Consider the following 25204-nt stretch of genomic DNA (forward strand, 5'->3'; position numbering starts at 1 on the left):
GGTCATCCCTTTTACAACGATAGTTCAATTTGTATCACTTTACATCTACAAATTGAGAATTAGAGTGGCGATGTAAGTGTATAGCTTTTTTTTTAACTTCTTCAATTCCATTTAACCTATGCAGAGTCTAATTTACTCAGTATTGTATGACTTGTGTTTAAGAAGCTTCCATTACGAACACATATGCTGTTTGTTTATTCTAACCATGGCAATTCTCCACACCAGAATTTAATCAGCAAAGGCTGAATCCAAAAAGATAAGAATCCTGGTTTGCTTTAGTACCTGAAACATTGGGATGGCCCTATTGTAGCTGATTTTACCCTTCTCTGTCCCCCACCCACATGCTATGTCTATGAAAAAAACTATCAACTTTGAAGGAAACAGGAATAACAAAGGTATTCTTTTTAACGATATTAAAGCCTCTGGTTTTTGCTGTCCCTATAGAGTTCTCATGACCCTGTATTGTGAGCAAAGCATTCCAATGTTTCACTCATGCTTAAAACAGAACAAGGCGATATGTTTTTTGCAGAAAAAAAAAAAATACAGGCATCTGTGGTCATATTTTTACCATTTACTGTTCAATCAACCAAAATAATAACCAACTAGAAGAACTATCTTGCTAGACCCAAAGAGCAACTTAGTTCCTTCTGACTTTAATATTAATCCTGAATTGTGATTATTGCAGCTTAAATTGCCCAAAGACAGCATGACCCTAATTTTCCTTATTTTTTTTTAAAGATAAGTGAGTCCACTGGGGCTTTCAGAAAACTACAGAGCAGGAGAAAATCACAGTAATGTTACATTAAGTGCTAACAATGATATAAAAAACAACCTTTATAACAGAAGAGTAAATATCTAATTCCAGTTGGGAGAGTCCCAGTCATCTGTAAATGATATATTAATGCTATAGGGTGGTCAGTCAAGAGAATGAGGAGGGAAAGTTCACTTCCCAGCTCATAAAGCTAAAGTATAAGGTATAAACCTTCTTGCAGAAGGTTGAGTTTAAATCTCAACTCCTAGGGAAGGCCATAGGAGCTGACAGCACTCATTATCTAGCAACATAAAGCTCCTTGATCTCAGAATTGGATGTTCCTGAAACCCTAAGAACCTTTCTCTCCTCCTCCTAGCAATGAAGAGGAACGGTGCGGAAGGAGTTATAGCTACAAGTATGATATACAGATCAACCACGCAGCTGCATCTGGCACAGGACCAGCTCTCAATCTCTCTTGCCTCCTGAGAACTTTGATGTACTTCCCACAGGGATTTATCCAAATGACTCTCCTTAAACCACATATTAAAGATTGACATCTGTACATTGAAGTTTCCCTCCACTTTCAAACTCTGTTGCAGGTTACCTCCCATTTCCTTGTGGCACTTTCACCAAGAAAGAAATATGAATACATTTCACACACGCCTGTGCCCAGCTGCTCTCAGTGCAAGAAATGGGGGTTGGCTAGACATAATATTGAGTACTGTTAAGGATTAGAGTCCATCTAAAAACCTGCCATCTTTTTTAGTAATACTAAAAATGCTAAATTACAGTTATCTAGTAAGCTCTTAAAAGCCCAGTCCACCTTCGTTGTTTGTTGTCATGGTCATGTTCTAGGTAAGGACCTGACTTCAACTCAAATGCAAAGGACAGTGACCTTTAACTATCTGATGGTCAGTCACCCACACATCAGCATAACTACAGGACTTCTTACGTTCTGAACGACACCAACATATTTTGGTACCGGCTCTCTCCAGCATGAGCTGATCCAGACAACCTTGCTATTTGCATAGTGTTGATTACACCGAGCTGAGTATGCCTCTTATGGAAGTACAGTCCACGGAGAGGCTAATTAGTGAGTGAATATCAAGGACGCTGAAGATTCATCTCTGCTTTCACCTATCCCAATAAATCACTTGCTTGCCAAACTGTTGATTTTACAAGCTGTGTGGAGCCCACACAATGAAGGCAGGGTCAAGTTTCTCCAGAGATGATTTGTGGCCCAAGTCACAGAAGAGCAATCACAAATTGCAGCTTTTCAACACTTTCAGTAGGCGTTGGAGAGGAAAAACAACCAAGAGAGGAAAAAGTTCTGCCAAGAAAACATGTTTTGAAGCCCTTGAACAAACTTAGAAAATGGGCAAGAAAAATAATGCCCAAAGCATCCACTCAGTCAATTTTAAGTATTTTCCTGTTTTTTGAGTGTTTTTATTTTGTAATCACTTATCTCAGTCAATGAAGCAAATTAATTTAACACTTGCATGTATATAATAATTTACTTTTGGGTCCTATGGCATTGAAAATAATGTCTCAACTACGCTGAAATTTAATTCACTGTAAGGCAATCTTATCTTGTAGAAATAAAAGGGGTTTGTTCCTTTATATATTTTTCCTGCAGTTAATGTTGTGCTCTTGTAGCTGATAAAATTTACCAAATTGTGAAATTGCAGAATAGTACATCAGAATTGTTCTTTTGCATGAAATAATGGTTAACCACATAGACGATAAGTTTCACAGTAGAGCTATTTAGATTTTACTGAGGGAGAAATCCTTGCTCTTGTCAAGTCAACAGAGGTTTTTCCATTGACAATAATGACAGCATTTTACCCTGAATAACTAGGGGGAAAAATCCTCTTAACAGAAGCATGGAAGTGTCACAGATGGCTTAGAGGCTTGCAGCAACACCAGTTACACTTTGAAAATTAGTGGATTTTATGACCTTAAAAAAAATTTAACACAGAAGTGACCCCTATATTGGGGAGAGATCTAAAGGGAGGCAGAACTTCATGGATGTCTTGTGATGGAGGAGAAAAACTGTTTCTTCTCCCTAAGGAGAGCAGGAGAAGCAAGGGATGGGAAACTTTCTGTGCTACACATGTCTCTAGGTCACTGGTCCTGTAGCCTCGGCTGAAGTATCATAAGCTGCTCTAATGCCACATATACCCACTGCGGTGTAATTGCTCCACTGCTTGGGGGAACCTACAGATGAAGTGAAACACCAGTTCTTCCTAAATGCTCAGTTTCCTGCCTTTCTGTTTGTCGTTAACCTCGGAGACTTGATTTGTTTTATAAGCCAACAAGCAGATTCAGGGATAGATGTTATTCTGCTCAACATTACTGGAAGACTTGACAGTTTTGCAGCCACAGACAAGCAGAAGTCTATACTGCAGACATTGTAAGTGACTACAGGTTCTGTGTTCATTACCTGTATATTAGCTAGCCCAGAAAATACTGCCATGACAGCACGGGCATCAGAAAAGGCTGAAAAATTCACTTCTAAAGCAAGTAATTACTTCAGCAGCTTGTTAATGTGAAGTTCTGTCTCTAGCACTACACGGCTGAACAGCAGATCACCACAAGTTACTGGGTAAATTAACATACTTACTTATCCAAACAAATATGTCTGTATGAATGGTATGTATGGCCACTATTCAAATGAGAGACAAGGCCAATTGTCCCTTTTGTGGCAATAGGTCTTATATCATCACGCCCATGTCATGCAGAAAGGCAACAGGCTACTGCAGTAGAAAAATCAGTATCCGATTTCACAGCTTTGGGTTACTCAGTCCAGATGTCCTGTTGGCCATGGCAGCACAAAGGAGAGCACATAGTTCAAAAATAAGCTAGTTTTGACTCCATGTCATATCGATCCTTGTCCTTATTACCATGACTCTGAGGGGAATGTTGATTATGGCAATCCAGAACAGCTGAAGAGATGTGTGTAGTACACTCCTTTTGCACGCTCAAACCATCAGCTCATTTTACAGAGCACACCAAGCAACTGGGTAGTTGTAAGTTTTTTTTACTTGTCTTTACTGGACTGAAGCAAGCAACAAAATGTACCATTTCCCATTAAGGAGATGGGACTGAGAAATTTAAAATGAAGTATTATTTCAAAGACCAAAGACTTCTTCAAAACAAGTAACTCCCATTTCAACCACATCCACTACCAACCCCAAGGCCATCCAGGCAAAGACATGTTCCCAAAATAGTTTTGGAAAAAAATACATCCTAGAGTGTACAGTGGCCAAGTGGGCATTATTTTACCCAAAATTAGTCAATGCCTTTGTTGTTGTTGATGTGTTTTAACTTACTCTAGCACGATCAGTTCTCTTTATGACCCTTAATAATTTAAAAACATAAAAGAGGAGAGGGATTCTGTAAGGCTTCTGTCAGTTGAGAGTAGCTGATGGGTCTTGGATTGTCTTGTTACTGCTGAGAAACTCAGGAGAAGAGGTACCATTATAGATATCTTCCCTCATAAGCTGGCTATGGGGCGTAGTTCTAAAAGAACAAAGACTTTAGATTCCATTTGCAGGAGTGAAGCTAACGCTTGTCAACCTGCAGTTGGAAAAAGGTGTGGATGGATGCTTTGATTCTGTACATGAAAGCATGTTTGATCATTCTTCTTACATTCAATGGACCTTCTGCAATTCCTTCACATCTTTTGATGAGTTGCACTATCCAAACCAAAAAGGATTCAGTATCCTAACTGTAGGTCTTTCCAGTGCGGAGTAGAGCAGAAGGATTGCTTCATGAGCTTTAGACATAATGTCCCTGTGTATTTCCCCACTGTATCACATTTTTTTCACCATTCCATGGCATGGTTGAACCACATGCAACATGTAATCTGCAAAGCTGCTTTGCAGGCAGTTGGTTGCTGACTTGTGTTGGTAGTCTTCATAATTCCTGCGTAAGTCAAGAACCTTGCAATTGTCCCGTGGATTGAACCTTATTTTTTCAGACTAAAAAAATCAGTTTCCTCTGAAATCAGGTTTTCCTCTGAAACCTCTGATCAGTTTTCCTCTGAAACCTCAAAACTCATAAAAGGGTCATTATTCCTAAACTGATTGTCACCTTGAAGACCTGAAGCTGAGCAATGCAAGAAATTCCCTTCTCTCACAGCAACTGATCCTTTTCCTTCTCCACCTCTCTCCATCTGTGTTTTCTTTCTTTCCTGTGGGAGGTTTTGATTGATTCCAGCATGTTACTAAGTCCTCAGTTTAATCACCGCAATCTAGAACAGAGCTGTAACCTTCACAACCTGAAAATGGCCAGAGCCTTGAACTCTATTCTTTCCTTTATTGAAAGGATATTCCCTTAGGCCAGTAAATGATTAATGTATGTGAACTAAACTAAATGTTAGAGAGAAGGAAAGGGCAAATAGTAAGGCCTCCTTACCAAGTCAAATATTGCAGTGTTATCTTGATGCTTTGTACGGAACTTCACCCCCCCACCCCCACCCCCCTTTTATTGGGATTACCTTTAGCACTCCAATTACAGCTGGTGGGTAGCTCAAACCGACCATATTGGAAGTCCGTCTGTACATTCTACCAAGATAAAATAGATAAGGCAACACATAAATAGAATTAAACAAAACAAACAAACAGAACCCATAAAGCAACAGAGCATTACAGGAGACCTTATTTAGCCCAGGAAACCCTAACTGCAATTTGACTTTTTTTTTTCCTTCTTGTTCCTAACTTGCACAAGATTCTCTATACCTTATTGTATAGCCTAACTTGAGACTATACTCTCCCCAGTATGTCATAGCTTGGTTACCTGGCAGGACATCACAGAGAATCTGCCAATATCAGGTCTTCCTCAGAGTGAAAGGCTGTACTCAAATAAACAAGATGTTCCCCATTTTCCACTGCAGATGACCATACTGCTCTTTAAGTTCCCTTAGTCCTTGGCTGGTCCACAGGCAAGCTAATTCTGAATGTGCTTCAGAAATCATTTGTTGTCTGCAATGAATCAACTCCAGTTCGGTACAGCTGTTACTTTTGTCTGCATTTTTTTAAGATTGTTATAAAATCTTTTGGGTGTTTGCCATGTGTGCATGTTTGAGGGAGCAAGAGAGAAAGAGTAAGGCAATAATCAACATCTGCAACCATACTAAACAAAGCACTGAAGTATGTACCAGATTTTAAACTTGTTGTCAGGCCACGCTGTGTTTAACAGGCTTGGTGAATGCTTAAACACTGTCATAGCTAACATGCCTTTCTGCAGGTCACCCTTTTTTGCACTTAAGCAACATAGGACTAAAAGGAGATGATGGAAAGCTCTCTTCTCCCATCTGAAATGATCCCATGTGAAGTCTTCCTTCACTTCCCTTTTTCTTTGTCATGTTCTGCACTCAGGCCTGAAAAAAGTCAGCCCCCTTTGGAGAATTAAATTCACCATTCCCCAAATTACAGAATTTCTACCCCCTCCTCCCTCCAGTCAGGAGCCCTGTAGCTGTCACTTAAGTGACAATTCAGGCAGACTCTCTCTCCCTTAGCTCAGGAGAGCCACAGCCCTCCTCTGGTGCCATATCATATCTGAACACTTCCCCCTTTGGGCCACAGTGATTCAAATCAGCTGGAAAACAGCCTCCTGCAGCTAGCTCTCTGCAGTTCATTTACTTCCTTGTTGAGCAAGTCCCTCACTGAAAGTGAGGGTTAATTCACAAATAGCCTGTCAAACCTAGGAGAAACCTGTTCCAAGGAAAAATGACAGGTTTAGTCTTATCACAATTTGCTGTAACTCTTAACACGTGTTCAGTAACTTTGGTACACAATAAAAAAATTGTCTATAGACATGCTGGAGGAGGCTTCTGTGTGTCTGTGTGGCTTGTGGTCCACTGTTTGATATGCCCAACCTCCTGCACAGAGGGCTGGTAGGCTGTCACTGTGATTCTGATGAACAGTGAAAGGTGCTCTGCTCTTCCATTCCTGACTTGAGTTTTGCTTTAGAGACCTGGGACCTGCTGTCTTTCATGCTGCCTAAAGTCTGCTGATAGTCATATGTACCAGCCCTCCTTCTAGCTTGAAGGAAGAATGTCAGCAAAGAGTGGTTACTCGATAAGAAAAGGTAAGATTGGAAGTGAGTCCAAATTGAAATGACTAAATGTTTTAAAGTGTTCAGAAAGTGAAATCAGTTTTAGCAGTAGGTTCTGATGCAAACCACAACAGAGAAGGCTGAGAGGACTCAATGGGCTTTTTGAAATCCTCCCTGAGCTCCAAAGTTTTCACATCAGTCTTGGTCTATAGTTCATTCCAGTAATACTATGATACAGGGTTTTCCTCTGTTTCTTAGCAGTTCTTCATAAGAAATACTAGACCACAGAGGTAAACAGCAGCAAGGGAGGGCTTGGTTCTGGGCTGACTGAATCTTAAAAGCTGTCACTCTTGACCCAGGGCTATGCAGAGGTGCATATTCTCTGTCAAAATTATTCCAACTGTGCTATTACATCTGTATTAAGCTAAGAACAGATCAGTATGTGCTGTTTCAGGTTGCAATCTATAACTTAATCCCAGGTTTTGAGGTGCTATCCAGATCTGTGTAGAAACATAATTAGAAGCACATTAAAGTATTCTTCATTCAATACTACAGGTGCAATCTGCGGTACCTGGGCAGCTACTAGAACAAAGTAATTACATGCCCCTTTACCTCTCCACAAATATCCCAGCTTGTACTGCATGGACAATACTCCTGAACCGGGGTTTTTCCTCCGTCCTTTTGAGCATCATCCCCATTTGCCGCGTGAAGGTAGAAGCCAACCAGTCCCGGACCTCCGAGGGCACAGAGTCAGACTGGATGTCACTGAGCTCATCTTCTGTGTCCAGTAAACGCCTAGAAGGGGGAGGAAAAAGATGGGTAAACAAACTCCCTTGGAGAGCACTGCAACATTATTAACAAAAAAGAAACTCACATATATTCTAATTAAAGCAGCTGTTAAAAGTCTGGTTCATCAGCCCTAATGGAACATCTTCAACAGATTGTTTATTCTCTTGTATAGTTAAATGTCAGATTGTGAAACTCACTACTAGGCCGACAAACAAGAAGTATCAGCCTTCTGAAGCACAACTATGTAATCATCCACTGACTTTTCATCTTCAGCTCGTCAATATTGCTGACCTTTCTGCCTTTCAGAGCTCATTTACGGTCATGTCTAACTTTCCAATTAGTATCATACAGTCCTCTCCTTTCCCATTCTGGTCATCTGAGGTGACTCTACAAGTGTATTTAGCACTGGGGAAATGGCATGTAACAGAGCGGGGAACTCCCTCGCAACATCTTACCAGTCTATCATGACCTGGAGTAAAAATTTTTTTAATTTCAAAGACTTGATACAAGTGAAAAGATTTACCACTATTCAAAAGGAATAGAGGAGTAGGAATTTAGAAACTTTCAGAAAAAGTGGGACACAACTATTATGAAAACATTTTTCCAAGAGAATATATATTAAATTTATGATTGCTTTTGATGTCCTCCCCTGCCCCAGGAAACTTAAAGCAGCTTTTAGACCAAGGATTGAAGATCTGCTCTACGCAGACTACAATATTTTAATGATTAAAAACATATTGTCTGTGAGTAATAAATCTTGGCTAAAACAAATTTCCCAGCTGACGTGTAAAATACAATTTTGTGTCGTTGGTACTAGATATAAGAGGAGTGCTGATGTCTGTATTTAACTCACCTAGTTTCATCAATGTATACTGACTCAAGAACAGTCGCAGCATATTCCAAATTCTTCTTTAGGTCTACAACTGAAGCTTCCCCTCTCTCTAACTGCTTTACCAAAGACCGCAACCTAGAGAAAAGGAAAACAGAAATCTGATTAGTACAAAGAGAAATAAGTTTGAGAGTGAGCATGAGTTCAAAACTGGATCCAGCATGAGACCTAGCATGCATGATTGGCAGGTGAAAACTTTTGGAAGTCTACAAGGTTCTTTAAGCTGAATACAAGGAATCGACAAAAATCACTTTTCAAAGATCAGTCACAATGATGCCAGGCAAACATCACATTATATTTAGGCTCAAATAAGTCAGCAAGTTATGACTGTCTCCTACTCATACTGAAATAAGTTAAAATAGAAATCACTTGGAATGTAGCACAACAGCTAAGAGAGGGCAATTTCATTCCAGCCATAAGAAAGGAATTAACTTCTTGAGTAGTATCTGTTGACAAATGTCAGCCATTTATGATTGGTGTACACTTCTGCAAAATTGTATTACAGTATATTTAGAAATACTATTGGAGAAATACTATACAAGGTTAGAAAATGCTATGATTTTTATTAGATCAAGAGGCCACCCTTAGACTATCCCATCTATATTAAACAGAACTCATGGAAGATTTTTATCAGGTTATTATTATTATTATTATTGGGGGGGAACAGACTTTCTGAAAACAAAAATTTGTGCCGAAAATGTCTCCTGTGTCAAAGACAATTAATATATTTGTGCAATTTTCTTTTGTCTTTTCCTCTCCTTCACTCTACTTCCTGTGGCAAATTAGAAAAACAAACAAGGGAAGAAAGAGGAAACGAAAATGTAAAAGTAAAGAGTAAAATGTAAATATTTTAAACAATCCAAGAATATACATGCTTACAATTAGAAGGAAAAAATTATCATTCCTTTAAAAGGACAATGGGATAAAGATTTGATGTGTTAAAACATTTTTGTGAATGTCTTCATCCTTGTTAAACAGCAGTTAAATAAACATTCAAATATACATTTAACAGTGTAGCAGAAATCACAAGTTGTTAATCTGTCCTGTTCAAGATGCACAAATGTAGAGGAGTAGTCGTGTCATCTAAAATTTATCTTCTACTTAGGACACTACTCTTCCTCAGCTTCTTCTATAGTCCATGGAGAAAAATAACCTTTTCCACAAGGTAATTCAGAGCTAGAGCCCAGTATAGGTGCCTGCTCTCACTTTATTAACCCTAGTGGGAGCCCAACCTCCTGCAGTAGACATGTACATGAAGTGCGTATCTGTATTCCCTTGCTATCACAATGGCCCTGTGGCATCAGTGCCTTCAGGAGAAATCAAGTCTCCATGGGGCTGTATTTCATGGCAGAACTGAGGAGCAGTCAGTCTGCCTGTGTGCACTGCACCAACAGCTCTTTCCAGCTGGGTTTCCTTCCCCCCCTTTCCCCACATGAACAGTGAGGCTCTGGAGAATAAAAATCATAAAAAATATCAATTGTTCCTCTGGCTAGGTCATGTAAATGCCACTCCTACTGACAGTGGTACTGCTGACACACAGCTACATATTTAGCTTTACAAAGAATCTTGAGCAAGAGGTGGACCCTCCATCTCCGGGAGGATTAACTCATCTGCTTGTCGGCAGTCAAAAACCAAAAGTATTGTTCAATATTTCATTCCTGCTGTGAGAATGGAGATGGGAAGGACAGTGATGTACAAATACACTGAACACAACTCTTCTCATCTCTGTAAGCCAGGTGGAAAGCATTCAACTATGCCAGCACGTTTCCCTCCAGTCCTGGAACCCAGCTTGGGGAATCCATGGAGCAACCTCCTCCCCACGGAAGAAGAAACATGGCTCAGTGCTCCCATACCACTCTTCTGTGTAACTGCACCAGCAGGTGTGAGCACCAATACATTGTGTTTGATGAGCAGAGCTAGGAAAGGTGCTCCCCCACCTTTCAGGTTGATTCCAGCCTTGGGCAGCACACGTGGAAGAAGAATTCACCTCCTCCCTAGAGCCAAACCATTGATCCCTCCTACTCATTCCCAGCTTTTCTTACCAATGCAGGAGGGGAGGAAGATAAAAAAACAAAACAACTGTCAAGTCCAAACAGTAAGCATTGGTTCATATGCCTCCTCCCTTCCTTCATCCCGTGTATGGGGAATCCAGAGATGTGACCCCTTAACTATTTACCAGAAACATTGTTTGTACACAAGCCACAGGAGTTAATATTGCAGGAGGAACATTATCTTTGGCTCTTCCTGACTTTTATTTCATTGATTTAAGTACCCGGCAGCTCTATGCCACAAGTCATTCAAAATTCATGTTCAATAATAGCACAGTGAGTAATGGTTGCTTCATGGCACCAACATTCATCATCGAAGAAGATTATGCAGAGTACTGCGTGCATCAATCATTTGGAAAAACAGAAGTACAGTTGTTATAATAAAACCTTGTCACACGATCAGCTGCTCTCATGTGAAAAAAAATTACATTGTCTTTGTCTTACCATCCATTATCTACAACTATTTCTGATTCATTGAGTCACAGCAGCTGCTGCCAGTTACCTTTACCAAATAAGAGCCTGGTGATAGTTTGTCTTTAATGCATTCCATGTATCCCTATTTTTTAAAAATAGTCCTAAATGCAATCATAAAGTTAAGGCCACGCTGTCCCACTGAAGGGCATCAAGGCAAATTTATTAGCTGAAAAATTCTGTTTCAGGGCGGCTGAAGTAATTCCAAAATTCAATCAAATTCACCAAACCATTTTTACTGAAATAAAAACATTACCACAAACTTTTAACATGTTTTATTTTGAGGAGCTTGTATTAAAGCAATGGAAGCAGAGGGCAAGATGCTGACTTCCTATCTTTACCCCATAGACTGGTCATTTCAGCAAGTGAGTAGGGTTCAGTCACATGTACCGTTTCACAGGAAAATGCGGAGTCTGTCAGGCTATTGACTAAAAGAAACATACTGATATAATTATCACAATCAATTTAAGGAAGCCAGTTCATCATTTACTTTGCTTTTATTGTAACTATCTGTTTTGTATGAACGAAATGCTTTTTTCAACCAAAGCTTGTTTTGTTCTGTTCTGTTTTAAAAAGTTCATTATAGACTGATCAAAACCTAAATTTTCATTGTTTTTTTCCTCCTTTTCCTTTCAAGTTCAGAACTAAGAATTTGCACAGATCTACCAGACCTAGTTCCACTGAAGCCCATGGAGCTAGTTGTAGGAGAAGCAGCCAATTCCTGTGCATAAGGAGATCCCAGGCCAGAAGGGAGGTGTTAACCATTTCTAATATTAAGCTGTCTTAAGACCATGGCACATGCCACAAGTGAGCCAGGCTGTAGGTCAGCCAAAACCTTCTCAGATTACGGTCATCAGCACAGCAGTTACAAAGAGCTAGTTGGTCACACAATATTAGCTCTAAACCTAGTTGTTTAATTATATTAAGATACAGCTAATGCCTGTCTTAACGAGATTTCCAAGGGAAGCTATTCCTCCAGTCTGCAAATTCTCTGGGAACATGTGCCTAATATTATGGAAAAAGTCTGTGAACCTTTGTTCTACACACAGTTATTTCACATTTTAGTCCCTGGAATAATCCCTTAACTGCCCAAAGGAAAAGCCTAATCCTGAGCAATGCTATGCATTTTAACTTCCTCTGACCCCACAGGGAGCTCAAGTAGGTGTAAAATCTTGGAAAAGGGCCAATTCCAGAATACGGCCTCCTGCACTAGCCTTCCAAGGAAAATATCTGTATGCACCCACCATAAAAACCCCTGAGAGTATCTGCAAATAATCCCACTGAATTCAGCAGAGCAATACATTTGTGTACAGCAGGCGAGTTGGGTTCTCAGTGAAGGTGAGAGGTTATCCAAAGCGTATGCTGTTCCACAGCCCCGCTCCTGCTCTTTTTAATGTTTCCCTAAAGTATTAGCTATCATAAGACTCAGGGAGATAGAAAGCAAATGACTAGAACCTGGACAACTGAACTCAGTCCATGAAAGTTACACAGCTCAAAGACCCAAACTGAATAACGGGAAAAAGTGAAGCTGTTTTCAGCATGTTCTTGAAACGTAAAATTTCTGAGTAACTGCTCCAAGCATTCTCCTCTCTGTTATAAATAAAACAGTATCTGTGTACAAATATTTATCTCTTTAGCTAGCGGGCTTGCTTTTATGCTGTCGATTTTTTTTTTAAAATAGCATTACATATCACTGCAGAGAAGATTAACACCACCGCAGTCTGGATACCAGTCAGCTTCAATTAACATGCAAAGCACACATATTGTTTGAATACTTGGGGCAAATTCCTTCAACTGGTGTAAAGTCTGCAAAGCTGCATGGCTAGTCTCTGCATTTATTTTCAAAGTTTTATGACTGTGATTCACCACACGTTTTCAACAGTACAACTCAATCTTTTCCTCCAAGAATCATTCTCATACCATTGGGCCAGCTGAGGAAAAAACTACTTTGAATGCACATTAAAAATTAAAAAAAAAAAATTCTAATATCATTACAGATTACCAAGGATGGAATATTTATCCCTGTTTTACTCTTGATATTAACGTCTAAACAGTTTGATATTGACAGCTGAAGTTGATTAATGAAGCTGTTGTTTCAACCATGACAGCCTACTACCTGACAGGTGAGGTTTGTAGAAAGCAGAGAGATTTTTTTATTATAGCTGGGAAAAGAGGGCAAGCTATTGAACACAGCACTGCTAGAGCTGGTTAAGTATTCTCTTGAGACAATGTTCTTTCATCAATTTTCACTAATTCTTTGAGATCAAAAGCTATTCATAAGCCTCTGCTGAGTCTGATACAAGTTTCATTAAGAAAGCCTGCAGTGGAATTTCTTATCAAAACTAAGCCCTGTCCATGTAGCGACGGCCCTCACCAGAGAGGGGAACCCTGGGCTGAAGTGATTGCTGCTTGGTCCCTTTTAACACATACTGAAATTGGATATCCCAGAGCTCAGGTGATAGACTGAGGGAATCATCTTTGATAGGTCAGTCCTAAAGAACAGCTCAGTGGGAGAAAGGACTTGTACCCTAGACCAGAAAATCCTCATGAGTGGATTGTTTGCCTGGGTTGTGAGTTCAAAAGTTTGCTACAGATATGTGTTGGAAGAAATTATTCAAAGTTTCCTGCCTCCTATCTGAGGAGGAGGAGGAGCGGAAGGTAGATGTGGTCCACACCACACCAAAAAAGGCTTTTGATTTATCTTTCCACAAAATAGGAAAATGTTCTGAAAAACTTTAAGAGATTTGAGCAACATTAGAACTTCTCCCACTCTCGCTAATAGTGACACAGCTAGCTAAAATGAATTACTGGATTCATGCTGCAATAACCCCAGAAAAGATGTGTCATTCTTACTTCCTTTCAAAGATGTATGTAGTTCATACACACAAATAGAGAAAACCTTTTCATAACACTAAATCATTCTACAGCTACAGCTATACATGAAAATGTCCCTTCTCAACTCTTCTGTGAGAATTTTACTGATGTACCAGGTTTTATTGATGTACCAAGAACATATGGTACAAGAAAGTTTTGTACAGAGAACCAAATTTTATGAACGCCTGAAAAAAACAGGTGTATGTAGCAGCAAAACATCAGGTTTCATATCCTGAATGCTGGTTTCATATCCCAGGAGAGAATCTGTTCTTGCTATTCCTCAGGTTTCCAAAGCTTTGGAGTCAACTTTTAAAATTTACACCAAAGTTTCCTTAAGCAGATAATATCCCATTGCATTAATTGTAATTCTGACACTGCACTCCATGAGCAAACAGTTTGGGGGTTCCCTGTAAACATAAAGGATCCTGTAACACATTCTGGAAGAAATCAGGTTTGCTCTCACAGCCTCTCCCTATTCTTGTGAAGTAACTTTGTGCTGTTCAGGCATTTCCTTCAGTCTCAAATGTCACCAACTTTCAATGGAAGTGATCATACTTGTAAAAGGTGTTGCAATTGCATATTGGATAAGAATGCAGGCTACTACATCCATATAAGAAACCATTTCTAAATAATCTTGCCATGATTAATGCTTAGATAAACTTTTTTTTCCAAAATATTGCCAGCATTAACTTCAGAACGGGACACTATTCACAGTCCTGTTCATCACAGAGGTTCACGAGCGAAAACTGGCATACAATGAGATTGATCCCAGCTACAATAAGGTCCTTCATGAGTCTTCTGCAGACAAAAAGAACGTCATTACAATTAGACACTAGCGAGGAACACTTTCAGCTTCAGCAAATCCCTGTCACCCTGACTCTGGGGGCATGAATAAGAGGCACCTTCTCCTATCAGTCTGTGTTTATGTGGCTTTTGTTAGTCAAATTACCCTTATGTAATGAAAACCCGAGAGAATTATTTCAAAGACAACTCATTTGTGATAACATTCTTTTGATATCCAGCTCAAATTGCTTTTTTAAAAAAATCAAAATAAATAAATAAAATCAACCACAAGCTTTAGAAATTAACAAAATAATAATCAGAAATAGACCTGATTGCATAAATGCCAGCTTCAGTTTACACACAGACAAAGAACAAAGGTTGCTTCTACAGGCTGGAAAGACAAACATCTGCTGAACTGAAAGACAAATCCCTGCCTTCTGATCTACATTACATTCCTTACCCTTCTCTGGAAAACCACCATAATTACTGGTAGGAAATTAATGAATAAGTTTGAGAAACAGATGTTCATTGTGCAGTGAACTATATTTCTATCCAATTTCAACACAGAAATAGGTGTGCATCTGCTATCTCACTATAATGTACGAACTCAATAAATCTGATATTCTGAGGACATATCAGTTAGAGAGCACGTGCAGACCAGCTAACTAGCGAGCGCATAGAAGGTCTGTAAGATGCCCCATGACAGTATCCATCTGCCTACTAGGGTGTAAAGAAACTACAAAGCAAATGCACAGGATATTTAACACTGCCCAAAAGTATCCAGAGCAGACTGCACACAGTTATGTGGCATAATGCACGTATGCAGTAGTTTCAGTCAGCTGGGTGGACAGATGCCTCCACAGTTTGCATAGCAGACCCTTTGATGCTCCATTCAAATAGTGGGTTGGTGGGAGGGGTACAGCACACACAGAAAGTAATCCAGAAGCTCACCACGTCTTTCACAACAGTCAGCAGGTATGATTCATTCCCCAGGCTGCCACATCTTAGTCTAAGGCTCTGCATATATAGCACGTGGGAACCACTGAGGAAAAGACACAACCTAGGAAGTCAGCTCCAGCAGTAATCTTCAAAACACAACCAAAAATAGAGTAACTGGTAGCCTGTGACCCAATGAATTTGTATTAGGCTGGACAGTTATCTTCTGTCACTGCTTTTGTATACAAAAATGCAAGTAAGAACATCCAGAGGAAGAAAAAACATGTGTTTGCAAGGAGCAATCACTGAAACACAGAGCATTGCTACACTGGCATTTTTCATCAGAAGAAATTACAAGCAATTTCCCAAGTAATTGTTTTGCCTTCCTCATGTTTCCTGAAATATCCTTCTTCCTTTGAACTAAAAAAAAAAATAAAATATTTTACGTAATCAATTAATTTTGTATTATTTAGAAGCATGAAAATGCAACAATGACAAGTTCAGTGGCCTTGGCAGGATGGTGAACGGCTTGTTGCAACTCAACTCAAATAAGCTTTTGACTACATTAGCCAACTATAAGTGAAATCATACATAGTTTATATTTTCAGTTCACAGTTGTAAATTCCTTCATGCCTATTACAGGAAGAGAAGTCCTGTGCTCAAAACATTAGCAAACTTTGGCTTACTGGAGGATTTTCAATAAAACAATAGCCTAAGTGATTCCTCAGCACCAAGTCCTTTGAATTACTCATCTCCATCTCCTGCTACTGAAAACTCCTAAAGGGTGTACTCTCTTCTTACACGCAAACACCTTCCCCATTCTCAGGTTCTGAATTTTGGGAACTGAGTCAGAAAATATAAACAGTAAAAAGCCTTCATGTGGGTAAAATTTTGATGTCAGCGTCTTTGGTGATGTGGTCATTAGAAGTCTTGGTCATGAGTCTTTTTTCATTCAAGTCAACCATTGCACCTAGCACTAACCTTTTATAGAAATCAGGCACACAGATGCTCATGGAAGTCACTGGAGATGGATAGCCAGGATGAGTCACCTTCAAAAGCTGCCTGTCATGTATTTCCTCAGGAAAGGGAGCACTGCCTTTTTGATGTGCCTTCCTTCCCCCACTAATGACAGAAAACAGCTAAAAGATGAGCTTAGGCAGTCACTGTGGTTTCAGACAGCTAAGATGAGGTAAGATGACTCTTTCCACTGAATAAATTGAGAGCTGAATGAGGGTAAATTTCAGATGTGGGAGAGAAAAAAAGGCTGCTATATTCTGTTTTCACAACTAGCTATCTTCTACCTGGTGTTTCCCAAAGTAAGCTTTCCTTTTGGCAGACTACTTCTTTTGGGGACACTAACATGAATTAGTTTTTTGGGGAAACCGTAGTATCACTGAATTTGTTGAAAATGAGATCTAAAGACAGTAAATGAAGTCTCCCAGAATTAAGCCTTTCCAAACCACTGGTGCCTTTTATAAAAAACTACCTCAGTTATAACATGTCAGCCACAAATCTAACAATTTTTAATTTGCATCTTTAAAAATAGGTACCTGAAATGAACCATCTAAATTTGCATTTGAGGCAACTAACACATTCTGTCACTTTAGTGTTGATGCATCCAATGACGCATTCCCCTTTGTTTTATACAGCCAGAATCTTTTTCTTTGAAACCACAATTATCACATTTCTCGGTCCTTGAACAAGGTCATTCTTCCAAATGATGCTCGCAGATTGCTTTGTGCAGATCTGAATGTCAGCACTCCACACTGGCTCTTTACTTAATGCTCACTGCAGAGATCAGGGAGAAGTTCAACAGATAATTTCAAAATATTTCATTATAACCTTAGTTCTCCCCCATCTGTTACCATTAAAATATCCACAGGCAGAAAGTTTGCAATTATCTCATTCTCTCCAGTTCCTAAAATCAATTACATTCCAAAGCAGCTTTTAGGAATCCACAGGGCAGTTAGGCAAGTGCAGATCAGAGTCCACATGCAGTGTGAAGTTCAGGCAGGAATATGTCCCTGCCTGGTCTTCAGAAATGCCCAGTAAGCAAAGGCAGGATAAGTGGTTCCCAGGCTGCTTCCTTGAGACCACCTTTGGCCATCAGCATCTCCTGAGACCCAGACGAAGACATCTCACTTATATCCCATCAGCTATGGCAAGAGACAGGCACAGATCGATGACAAATTCCCATTATGACCTCAATGCTCTTTGCTGGGTTTGGCAAACTTCTGCTTACTCTACCAGACTCCTAAGTTCCTCTAGATTGCTAAGGCAGCTGCATGCTCTTGAAGTCATCATTGCTGACCCCATTAGAGACAGGCCAGTTGATATTAGCCGAAGATTTTGTGCTGTATATAAATATGGATTTATAAAGCATTTTCTCCTGAATCATACATTTTACACAGCTGCTAACTTTAATTTTTGCTGTGATTAGAGGTAACTCATTGATAAAATATTTCAGATTTTGTTTTATTCTAAATTGGCATAAATGGCAAATACTCAGATTTCTGCTTCAGCCATTTCCTTTATATTGAAAGGCTTATACCCGTCCTTGGTAAATTTTGGATACCCAGGCACTGAGGCTTTTAGACATGTTTAAGATACGGATCCTCGCTTTTCTGCCTCTGATTTCCATTCAGGACAACATACTTACCAGGAATATTACAGAGCTAATTGATTGACATTATTTACGCAACTGATTAGCTGGTCTAAAAAATCAGAAAAATGAGCTGAGTCAGTACTAAAATTTTACTTATCACCGTATTAAAGCTCTGCTATGCACTTAACTGTAGCCTGAAGAAATCACTCTGAAAGTTCAGGAGTTCACTGTGCTTCTCTGGTAACACTAGCATGTGCATTTGTTAGCTCAGATACTTAATATGCCTTTTCTCAATATACTACCCTTTTAACAAATATTGTTAAAAGCAAGCTGTCGTTCTCTTAAAGCCCACAAAGTTTGCATTAAACTGTAAAATAATTTCTCTCTTGGTGGCTGCAAGTTGGCCAGTCTATACTTCTACAAAACAAGCCCATTCTTGCTATGCTTAATTATCTTTATTTTGAGAGAAGCATTCCCAAAGTCAGCAGTAAACATTTCCTTGTCTTTTGCTAAAGACTGGAAAACCAAGGCTGTTGCCAACTTTTAGCTGCACATGCGGAAGGTGTTGAGCTAGATATTTGCCATTCCAGGAATTTTTAACAACCTGGGCACTAACAGGAGAACCATAGTCTTTGGAGAGAAATGGCAAGAAGAGGCAATTACAAAAACGAAAGCTGGAAGTTGCCAAGCCACAAATTGTAACAAAAAATAGTTGAGATAGAGTCCTAGCCATGTTTTCTTGGAATGCAAATGATTTAGAATAGTTCTCCGCGCAGTGGTCTTTACTGATACCCTGGTAGTTTGGTCTTTGCACTGCAGATGGCTTCCTTGTCTATTTAATTACCAGCCTGGCTAATAGATCCAGGTCCACTGTGGGTAACCACTACTAGCCTTTCAAACCTGTATGTTTGCTAATATGCACAGAAACTGGACTTATCCCAAAACCACAATCTGGCCACTGCAGCACTGATGGTTAAAATAAGTTCAGGGGAAAGCAAATTTCTGAGCCACGCTCATTTCTCCAAGACTAGAGGTCCTATTTAGAGATGAACTTGAAAAGGCTATGCAAGCATCCCAAGAAGTCCATCCTAAGAATATATCATGCACTTTTTCTTGGTGGAATCTTACCTCCTTGTTTTAATTGCAATAACTCACCCTTCCTTTACTGAGCCATAAAAAAAGAGTTAGAATAGCTGCTTCAATAGCTGGTACAAATTACCAACCACAAATGTTATGGAAAAACCTCAAGATTCCATGAAATACATATTCAGCAACCTGATAGGTCAAAAGTGCAATTAGCCAAATTTGGAGAGCATGATTGGGAAATGACCACCTGGGGGAAAAGAAACATTTGAAATTGATGGCTTGTTCATTGTACCACAAAACAGATTAGCAGGTAAAAAGGAAACAATGCAAAGTTTGCACTAAAAATTGTGAAAAGAAAATTGTATGCAACTGACAAAATGGTAAATTGTAGGAAACACTTTTCATTCATGGCTGTTCATGTAAGAAGGAAAAGAAAAATCAACTGAGATTTCCTGCACGCATTCAATGGAACACAAACAAAGCACTTCAAAAACATCTGTTTGAAATAACCCGAGGTTAGAAAGAGGAGCAGCACTAAAAAAGTCTTTGAATAGTGATAATAAGAAAAAGATGCAACAAAGGGCAGCAGGAAACTTGTAAAGATCATTTATTAAAATAAACTTCTTATGCATATTATTATGGTGTTTACAAGGGCATATGTCTCCCATCTCCATTCCCTACATGCACGGTTGGATTCCACACGCCATGCAGAAGTGTCACTGAGTTGCAGATACTTGCAGACTAATTAGCTTTGCTTTCCTGCTGTAGAGGCACTGAACACTTCAGCTGTACTCACTACTGCAATACTCAAATACCCTCCTGCCTCAGGCTCTGACTGAAGGAAGTATTAGTACCCAAATGATCCTTTTGCAGATAAATGTTTTCATATTTTTCTTGGTAAATTTTCATTCCTCAAATATTGCTAAACAGGCACAATAAATACGGATTAGCTTGAAGTCTTGGCACCAATACTATCTTGTTTCTGCCTATCCTTCCCTTTCCTTCCTATTTTCCTCCCTCACCCTCAGTTTCGGCTCCACCATGACTAGTTGAAATTTCACTAGCAGCATCTCAGTGATTTGCTTTGCTTGAGGTCTATTTCTGCATTATGTCAATATGATTGCACAACATCAGTAATGCAAAATGGGACAAACAGATACTGAAGCTGTCCAAAGCTGTTTTATTTTGCCATCCACTTCCTTAGATGATATAGCACTTAGATGGCCACAGCATGGATGCTGAGAGGTGCACTGTAGCTAAAAAGCTTCTGAGGACCTTCTGTCCAGTACTGAAGAGGGAAAGCTTCACAAATGGCAAATGGCAACAGAGCAGCAGCATCAGAGGAAAGGTAAGGGAAAGGGAAGGGATGTGCATTGGGACAGCCAGTTGTTTCAATACAATCATGTTGAACATTACAGTGAATAAGAAATTTGTGCAAGTTGCTGAATTATCACAGATCATTTTAATCTTCATCTAATAGACCAAAACTTTTGAAGGCATATCCAGCCTGCCTTTTTCCAGTTTTGTCCAATTTATGCTACCAGTGGTCATCATTCCAACCTCCCCTGCCACATCACATCCTAAGCACGCCAACTCATAAACACCTCAAGTCAGAGGTGGCAATGGCAGACCTGAATGGGATCCATGCTCTTGTGGTTTTTCAGTAAGGTTTGGATGAGCATCTGGAATGATGTTTACACATTCTGTCCCACTGTAAAACATATAAACAAAGCTAGAGCTCAAGCTATGTAGAGTCTGTCTGTATTTGTTTTACACAACAAACTCCTCCAATTTAATGTGAACACTGAAAATATCTCATCTACATTTGCGGCAAACCAGAACGCAAGACACCATAATTAAGCCACCACTTACCTCAGTGACGATAAAATAATTTAGTCAAGCACTGGTTAAATGCAGTGATACTGATATGAATCACTGCAAGTCAAGAATTATTCTAAGATGCCAAGAAAAGAACTTAAGAAAAGTTAAAACTTAAGTTTTAAGAACTTAAATATGCATTTTGAACCTGGAACGGCAAGTGGGGAAACACACATCATTATCACATGACTTTCAGCCTAGAAAGGCATTTTTGTAACCATGAGTTAACACGAGCTGAGTTCTAGACTGGAGTGGTACTGTCAGGAGAAGATGCTAGTCTCTGACCAGAACAGGAAGACTTTGTAGGTTTGGGGAATGAAAACCTTCATGTTTCCCAGCAGACTTCAGTCATCCCTCAAAAATCCTTAACCTTAACAGTAGACTAATATTCTTGTATGGAATGAACTGGATCTAAAAGGACCCAAAAAACCCCATTCTTGTCTGATATTCCCTTGAGACAGCAATTCTGACTAACTAGAGAATTCACAGAATAATCAAAGGCCTTTCGAGGGAAGAATAACAATAAAGCAAAAAACATGATTAGTTTTAGCCTAAATGATATCTTTTAAACATTGTTGCTCAAGAAAACGAGGCTGATTCAAACTGTCTGTCCATGTCTAGAGACTAATGAAACTATCAGTAAATTTCAAATGATGTCAAAGAGTTTTCTAAAACACTGTTTGCACACATTGCATGACAATAAATGGCCAATGTACATGACTGAACCTCCATTGAGGAAATCACAGCAGCATAACTTCTCCACTATTATCAGACAACAAAGAATCTAAAGAGAGCCTCAGCTCCTACACAAGAAACCAGGCTTCATGAGTGCCACACTTGCAACGTCAAAAGGCTCAGTGAGAGTATAGTATAGTCAGCCCCTCCATCCCTCTCTGCAACTGAATAAAACCAGACTACCCAGGTGAACATATATGCTAGATTCAACCGTTTGAAAAAGAGAAAGAAGGAACAGTAGATAACTTTCCCCCATATTTGGAAATTTGCTTTGAAAAGCTGCCTCTAAAATTGCCATTGACAAGCAGTAAGGCTGGAAAAACTCATAAAATGCCAACAAAAGTTCTGCTGTCAGAAAAATTGCCTACAAAATTCACGTTCATGGATTAAAACTGAAGTGGGGGCAAAAAAAATCTGATTTTGAACATTGTGTTGTTTTGACTTAGGATTTACACAGTTCTAGTCATCACTGATGCTCTGAAAGTACACCAAAAATATTCGATTTCATATGGTATTCCTCAACTTCAGCCAACACTAAATGAGCAATACAAGCTCCTGTAGTTTCTTTCCTATGTAAACATTGCTCATTTTTCAAATTATAAAAGTACAAAGTTACATTTGCAACCTTTTCCTGTCTTTGACACTTTTTCTAAAATTGCATGAGAAGAGACGCACAGGAATTCAAACACTGAAGTAGAAAGAGAGCTATCCCCATAATCATTTACATTAAATAACTGTTGAGGAGAAAAAAAGGAAAAAAGTGAATAAAAACAAAGCAACAAACTTTAGCAAATTTAAACAAACTTGTAATATTTCTCTACCCTTTGCAATGTTGAACAACTTGTGTAAAATAAAAAACTGTTAAAGTTTTAGCAGATAACTAGTCAAAAAAAAAGCTGCTCTTTGTAAATATTTAGCCTTACACTGTTGTCAGCATCAGGAGTGTGTGAAAAGTGAGCACGTGAGAAAACTTTACATTAGATTCAAAGGAAGAGGGCTAAAGAGGCCTCTCTTAAGTTTTGTTGGGAAGGATGAGGCTAAAACCGTACTTGTGCTCTTCCCAAAACAATGTGAAAAAGGGCAGCAAAACTATGTGTGGAAGCCCAGAATTAATTGATGAAATTACAAGCTAGTCACAAATCCCAATTTCTTTACTTACAAAAAGCACTCTGGAAAGAGTTTTCTCCCCTAGCTCTGGCATCCCTTTGGATGAGCTCTTTCATAACTGGTTCTTACACATGGAAAAGTCCAGCTACAATATTTTACTTCAATTTACCAAAGGCCCTCGTGGGGCTGCTGAATTTGTATAGGACATTAGCTGACATTGGTACATAAGCACTTGTGATACTTGCAACACAGCTTGCTTGAGATTCAGGCTCACTTCAGGGCCCTATTGTTTTTTCATCAGGGCATGCTTCCTTTCTATGCATCACTGGGCAGGGAATTTGTTTTGAACATCATTTATATCTTGATGAATTGATTGTATAGAATTTGAATGCATTAGTAACATAAAGAATATTAAGAAAGAGGGGAAACATTTGATGGTGACACCCCCAGAAAGTCTGCTTGCTAACTGCCCTAAGTAAACAATACAGGATAGCATCCTCCAGTCCCAGATGGGTTCAGCTGTACACGGACTTTGCTGAGCCCTCAGAGCACACCATCTGCTTCCTCTAAGGTGGGTTGGTAAAAGCAATGTTAGAGGCCATTTATAGGCAGAGGTGGAAGCTGCAGGGTAGCTGCCTCTTCTGGGAGTTGAGGCAATGTAAAATTACTTCAGATATGAGGTTCAATGTAGCTGAAGGGACACTGCAGAAAGGAAAGAACCATGAAGACACACATTCTGTATGGTAAACCTAGGAGGGGATAGGGAGCAATCTGGCAAAGCTTTAAGCATAAAGCTTTACATCTTGATGTAAAGATGTAATTTTAAAACATTGCACTGCCTAAAGAAGTACAAATCCCTCTTTTCTCCAATTGCTTCATTACGAGTGCATTTTCTTCAGCTTGAGGATAGGTGAGCTTCCTGCTGGTCTCTTCCACTACCTGTTGCCATCTGAATCAATAGCCTCGAGGCACTGCACCTAGACTGGGATCTTGTAATTTCTCTTCTCAGAGTTCACTTCCTCTCTAGTTCCTCTGTTGTTTACCTCTTCCCCCATATCGTCCACTTTATACCATCAGCGCAGCAGAAATGACTGTAAGTCCAATAGTCCATACGCCCTGTTTGGCTCCTACAGCATACACTTAAGAAGTATGAGCCAAATATGAGGCCAAGGGGCCTTTGATGGAGAGAAACATGAAAACCAGAGTGCGTGCACCATCCCGTGGGAGCTTCTTGGTGCTCCCATGTTTCAGCGTCCCAGTGCGTTCTGCCAGTAGACCGAAATGCCTCAGGACAGGGTCAAACATTTCCTCCAAATGCTGAATGTTCTTGTGCCTAAGGAGAGAGCTACAACATAGCCTGGGGACTGGCTGTGTGACTCAAGTCAGCAGTGCCTCAACACAACTGTACTTGGGTCTACAGGCCAAAAAAGTCCTGACACTAGTCTACAAAGGGAGGACAAAGGCAAAAGTGGGCATGGCAGCTATCTGGACTCAATTCTTCACCACTGCCAATGCCAACCACCTGAATCTGTGGCCCACAGCCGTGAAATATTTTTGCTGGTTTGGTATTTTGCATAATTGTCTTCCACCTTTGGCACTTGGCAAGGTCATATTTCACTTCTCCAAATTCCGCATCCAAATATATGTACACCAGACACTTAGGAATAGTGGGACAGAGCAATGCACTGAACTTAGAAAATATCAGGTTGAAAAGGAAAGAGAAAAATACCACTGCAAGTATTGGCTATAAGGAGGGAAAAAAGGGGCATTAAGACACAGCTTCTGATACAGCTGTGGAACTTGTGGGTGATCTTTTCTCCAGCTTTTCTAGGGCTTGTGGGTTGTTTGTTTTCCCTTTCTCATTTCCAGGAAATAAACTGTCATGAGAATGAACACTTGCATTGATGAATGTTTGCTGTATTAACTTTGTAGTGTCGCTCTGTCTTACGAATATAAAAGCTGAAGAGATAACAATAATACGTAATGTGATTGATTTTACAGTTCTTGTGGGAATAAAAAGAGTTGATATATTTTCCCATCATCTTTACAAAGGAAGTGTAATAATCTCTCAAACTCTCTTCAATAATCACTGAATGTAAAATGAGAAGTGGAAATGTCACTATACACTTAAGTCTAGACTTAAGGAAGTTTGCACAGTTTGGAAATTTCCAGGTCATAGTATTCATCCCTTG

At 39.5% G+C, this 25204-nt stretch overlaps 1 protein-coding gene across 4 annotated transcripts in view; it reads right to left on the reverse strand.

Annotated features, from left to right (window-relative positions):
• LOC140648117 (dual specificity calcium/calmodulin-dependent 3',5'-cyclic nucleotide phosphodiesterase 1C-like) overlaps window positions 1-25204 on the reverse strand; it is a 276580-nt gene that overhangs the window by 81416 nt on the left and 169960 nt on the right. For all 4 annotated transcript variants that reach the window (XM_072853611.1, XM_072853608.1, XM_072853609.1 and 1 more), the window contains 3 exons: window positions 8454-8567; window positions 7424-7606; window positions 5253-5319 (listed from right to left, as the gene is read on the reverse strand). In XM_072853611.1, coding sequence (XP_072709712.1) covers window positions 5253-5319; window positions 7424-7509 — 153 coding nt within the window. In that variant the 5' untranslated portion in view covers window positions 7510-7606; window positions 8454-8567. The remainder of the gene's footprint in view (window positions 1-5252; window positions 5320-7423; window positions 7607-8453; window positions 8568-25204) is intronic.

This window comes from Ciconia boyciana, chromosome 2 (genome assembly GCF_034638445.1).
Source record: "Ciconia boyciana chromosome 2, ASM3463844v1, whole genome shotgun sequence".
NCBI lineage: Eukaryota > Metazoa > Chordata > Aves > Ciconiiformes > Ciconiidae > Ciconia > Ciconia boyciana.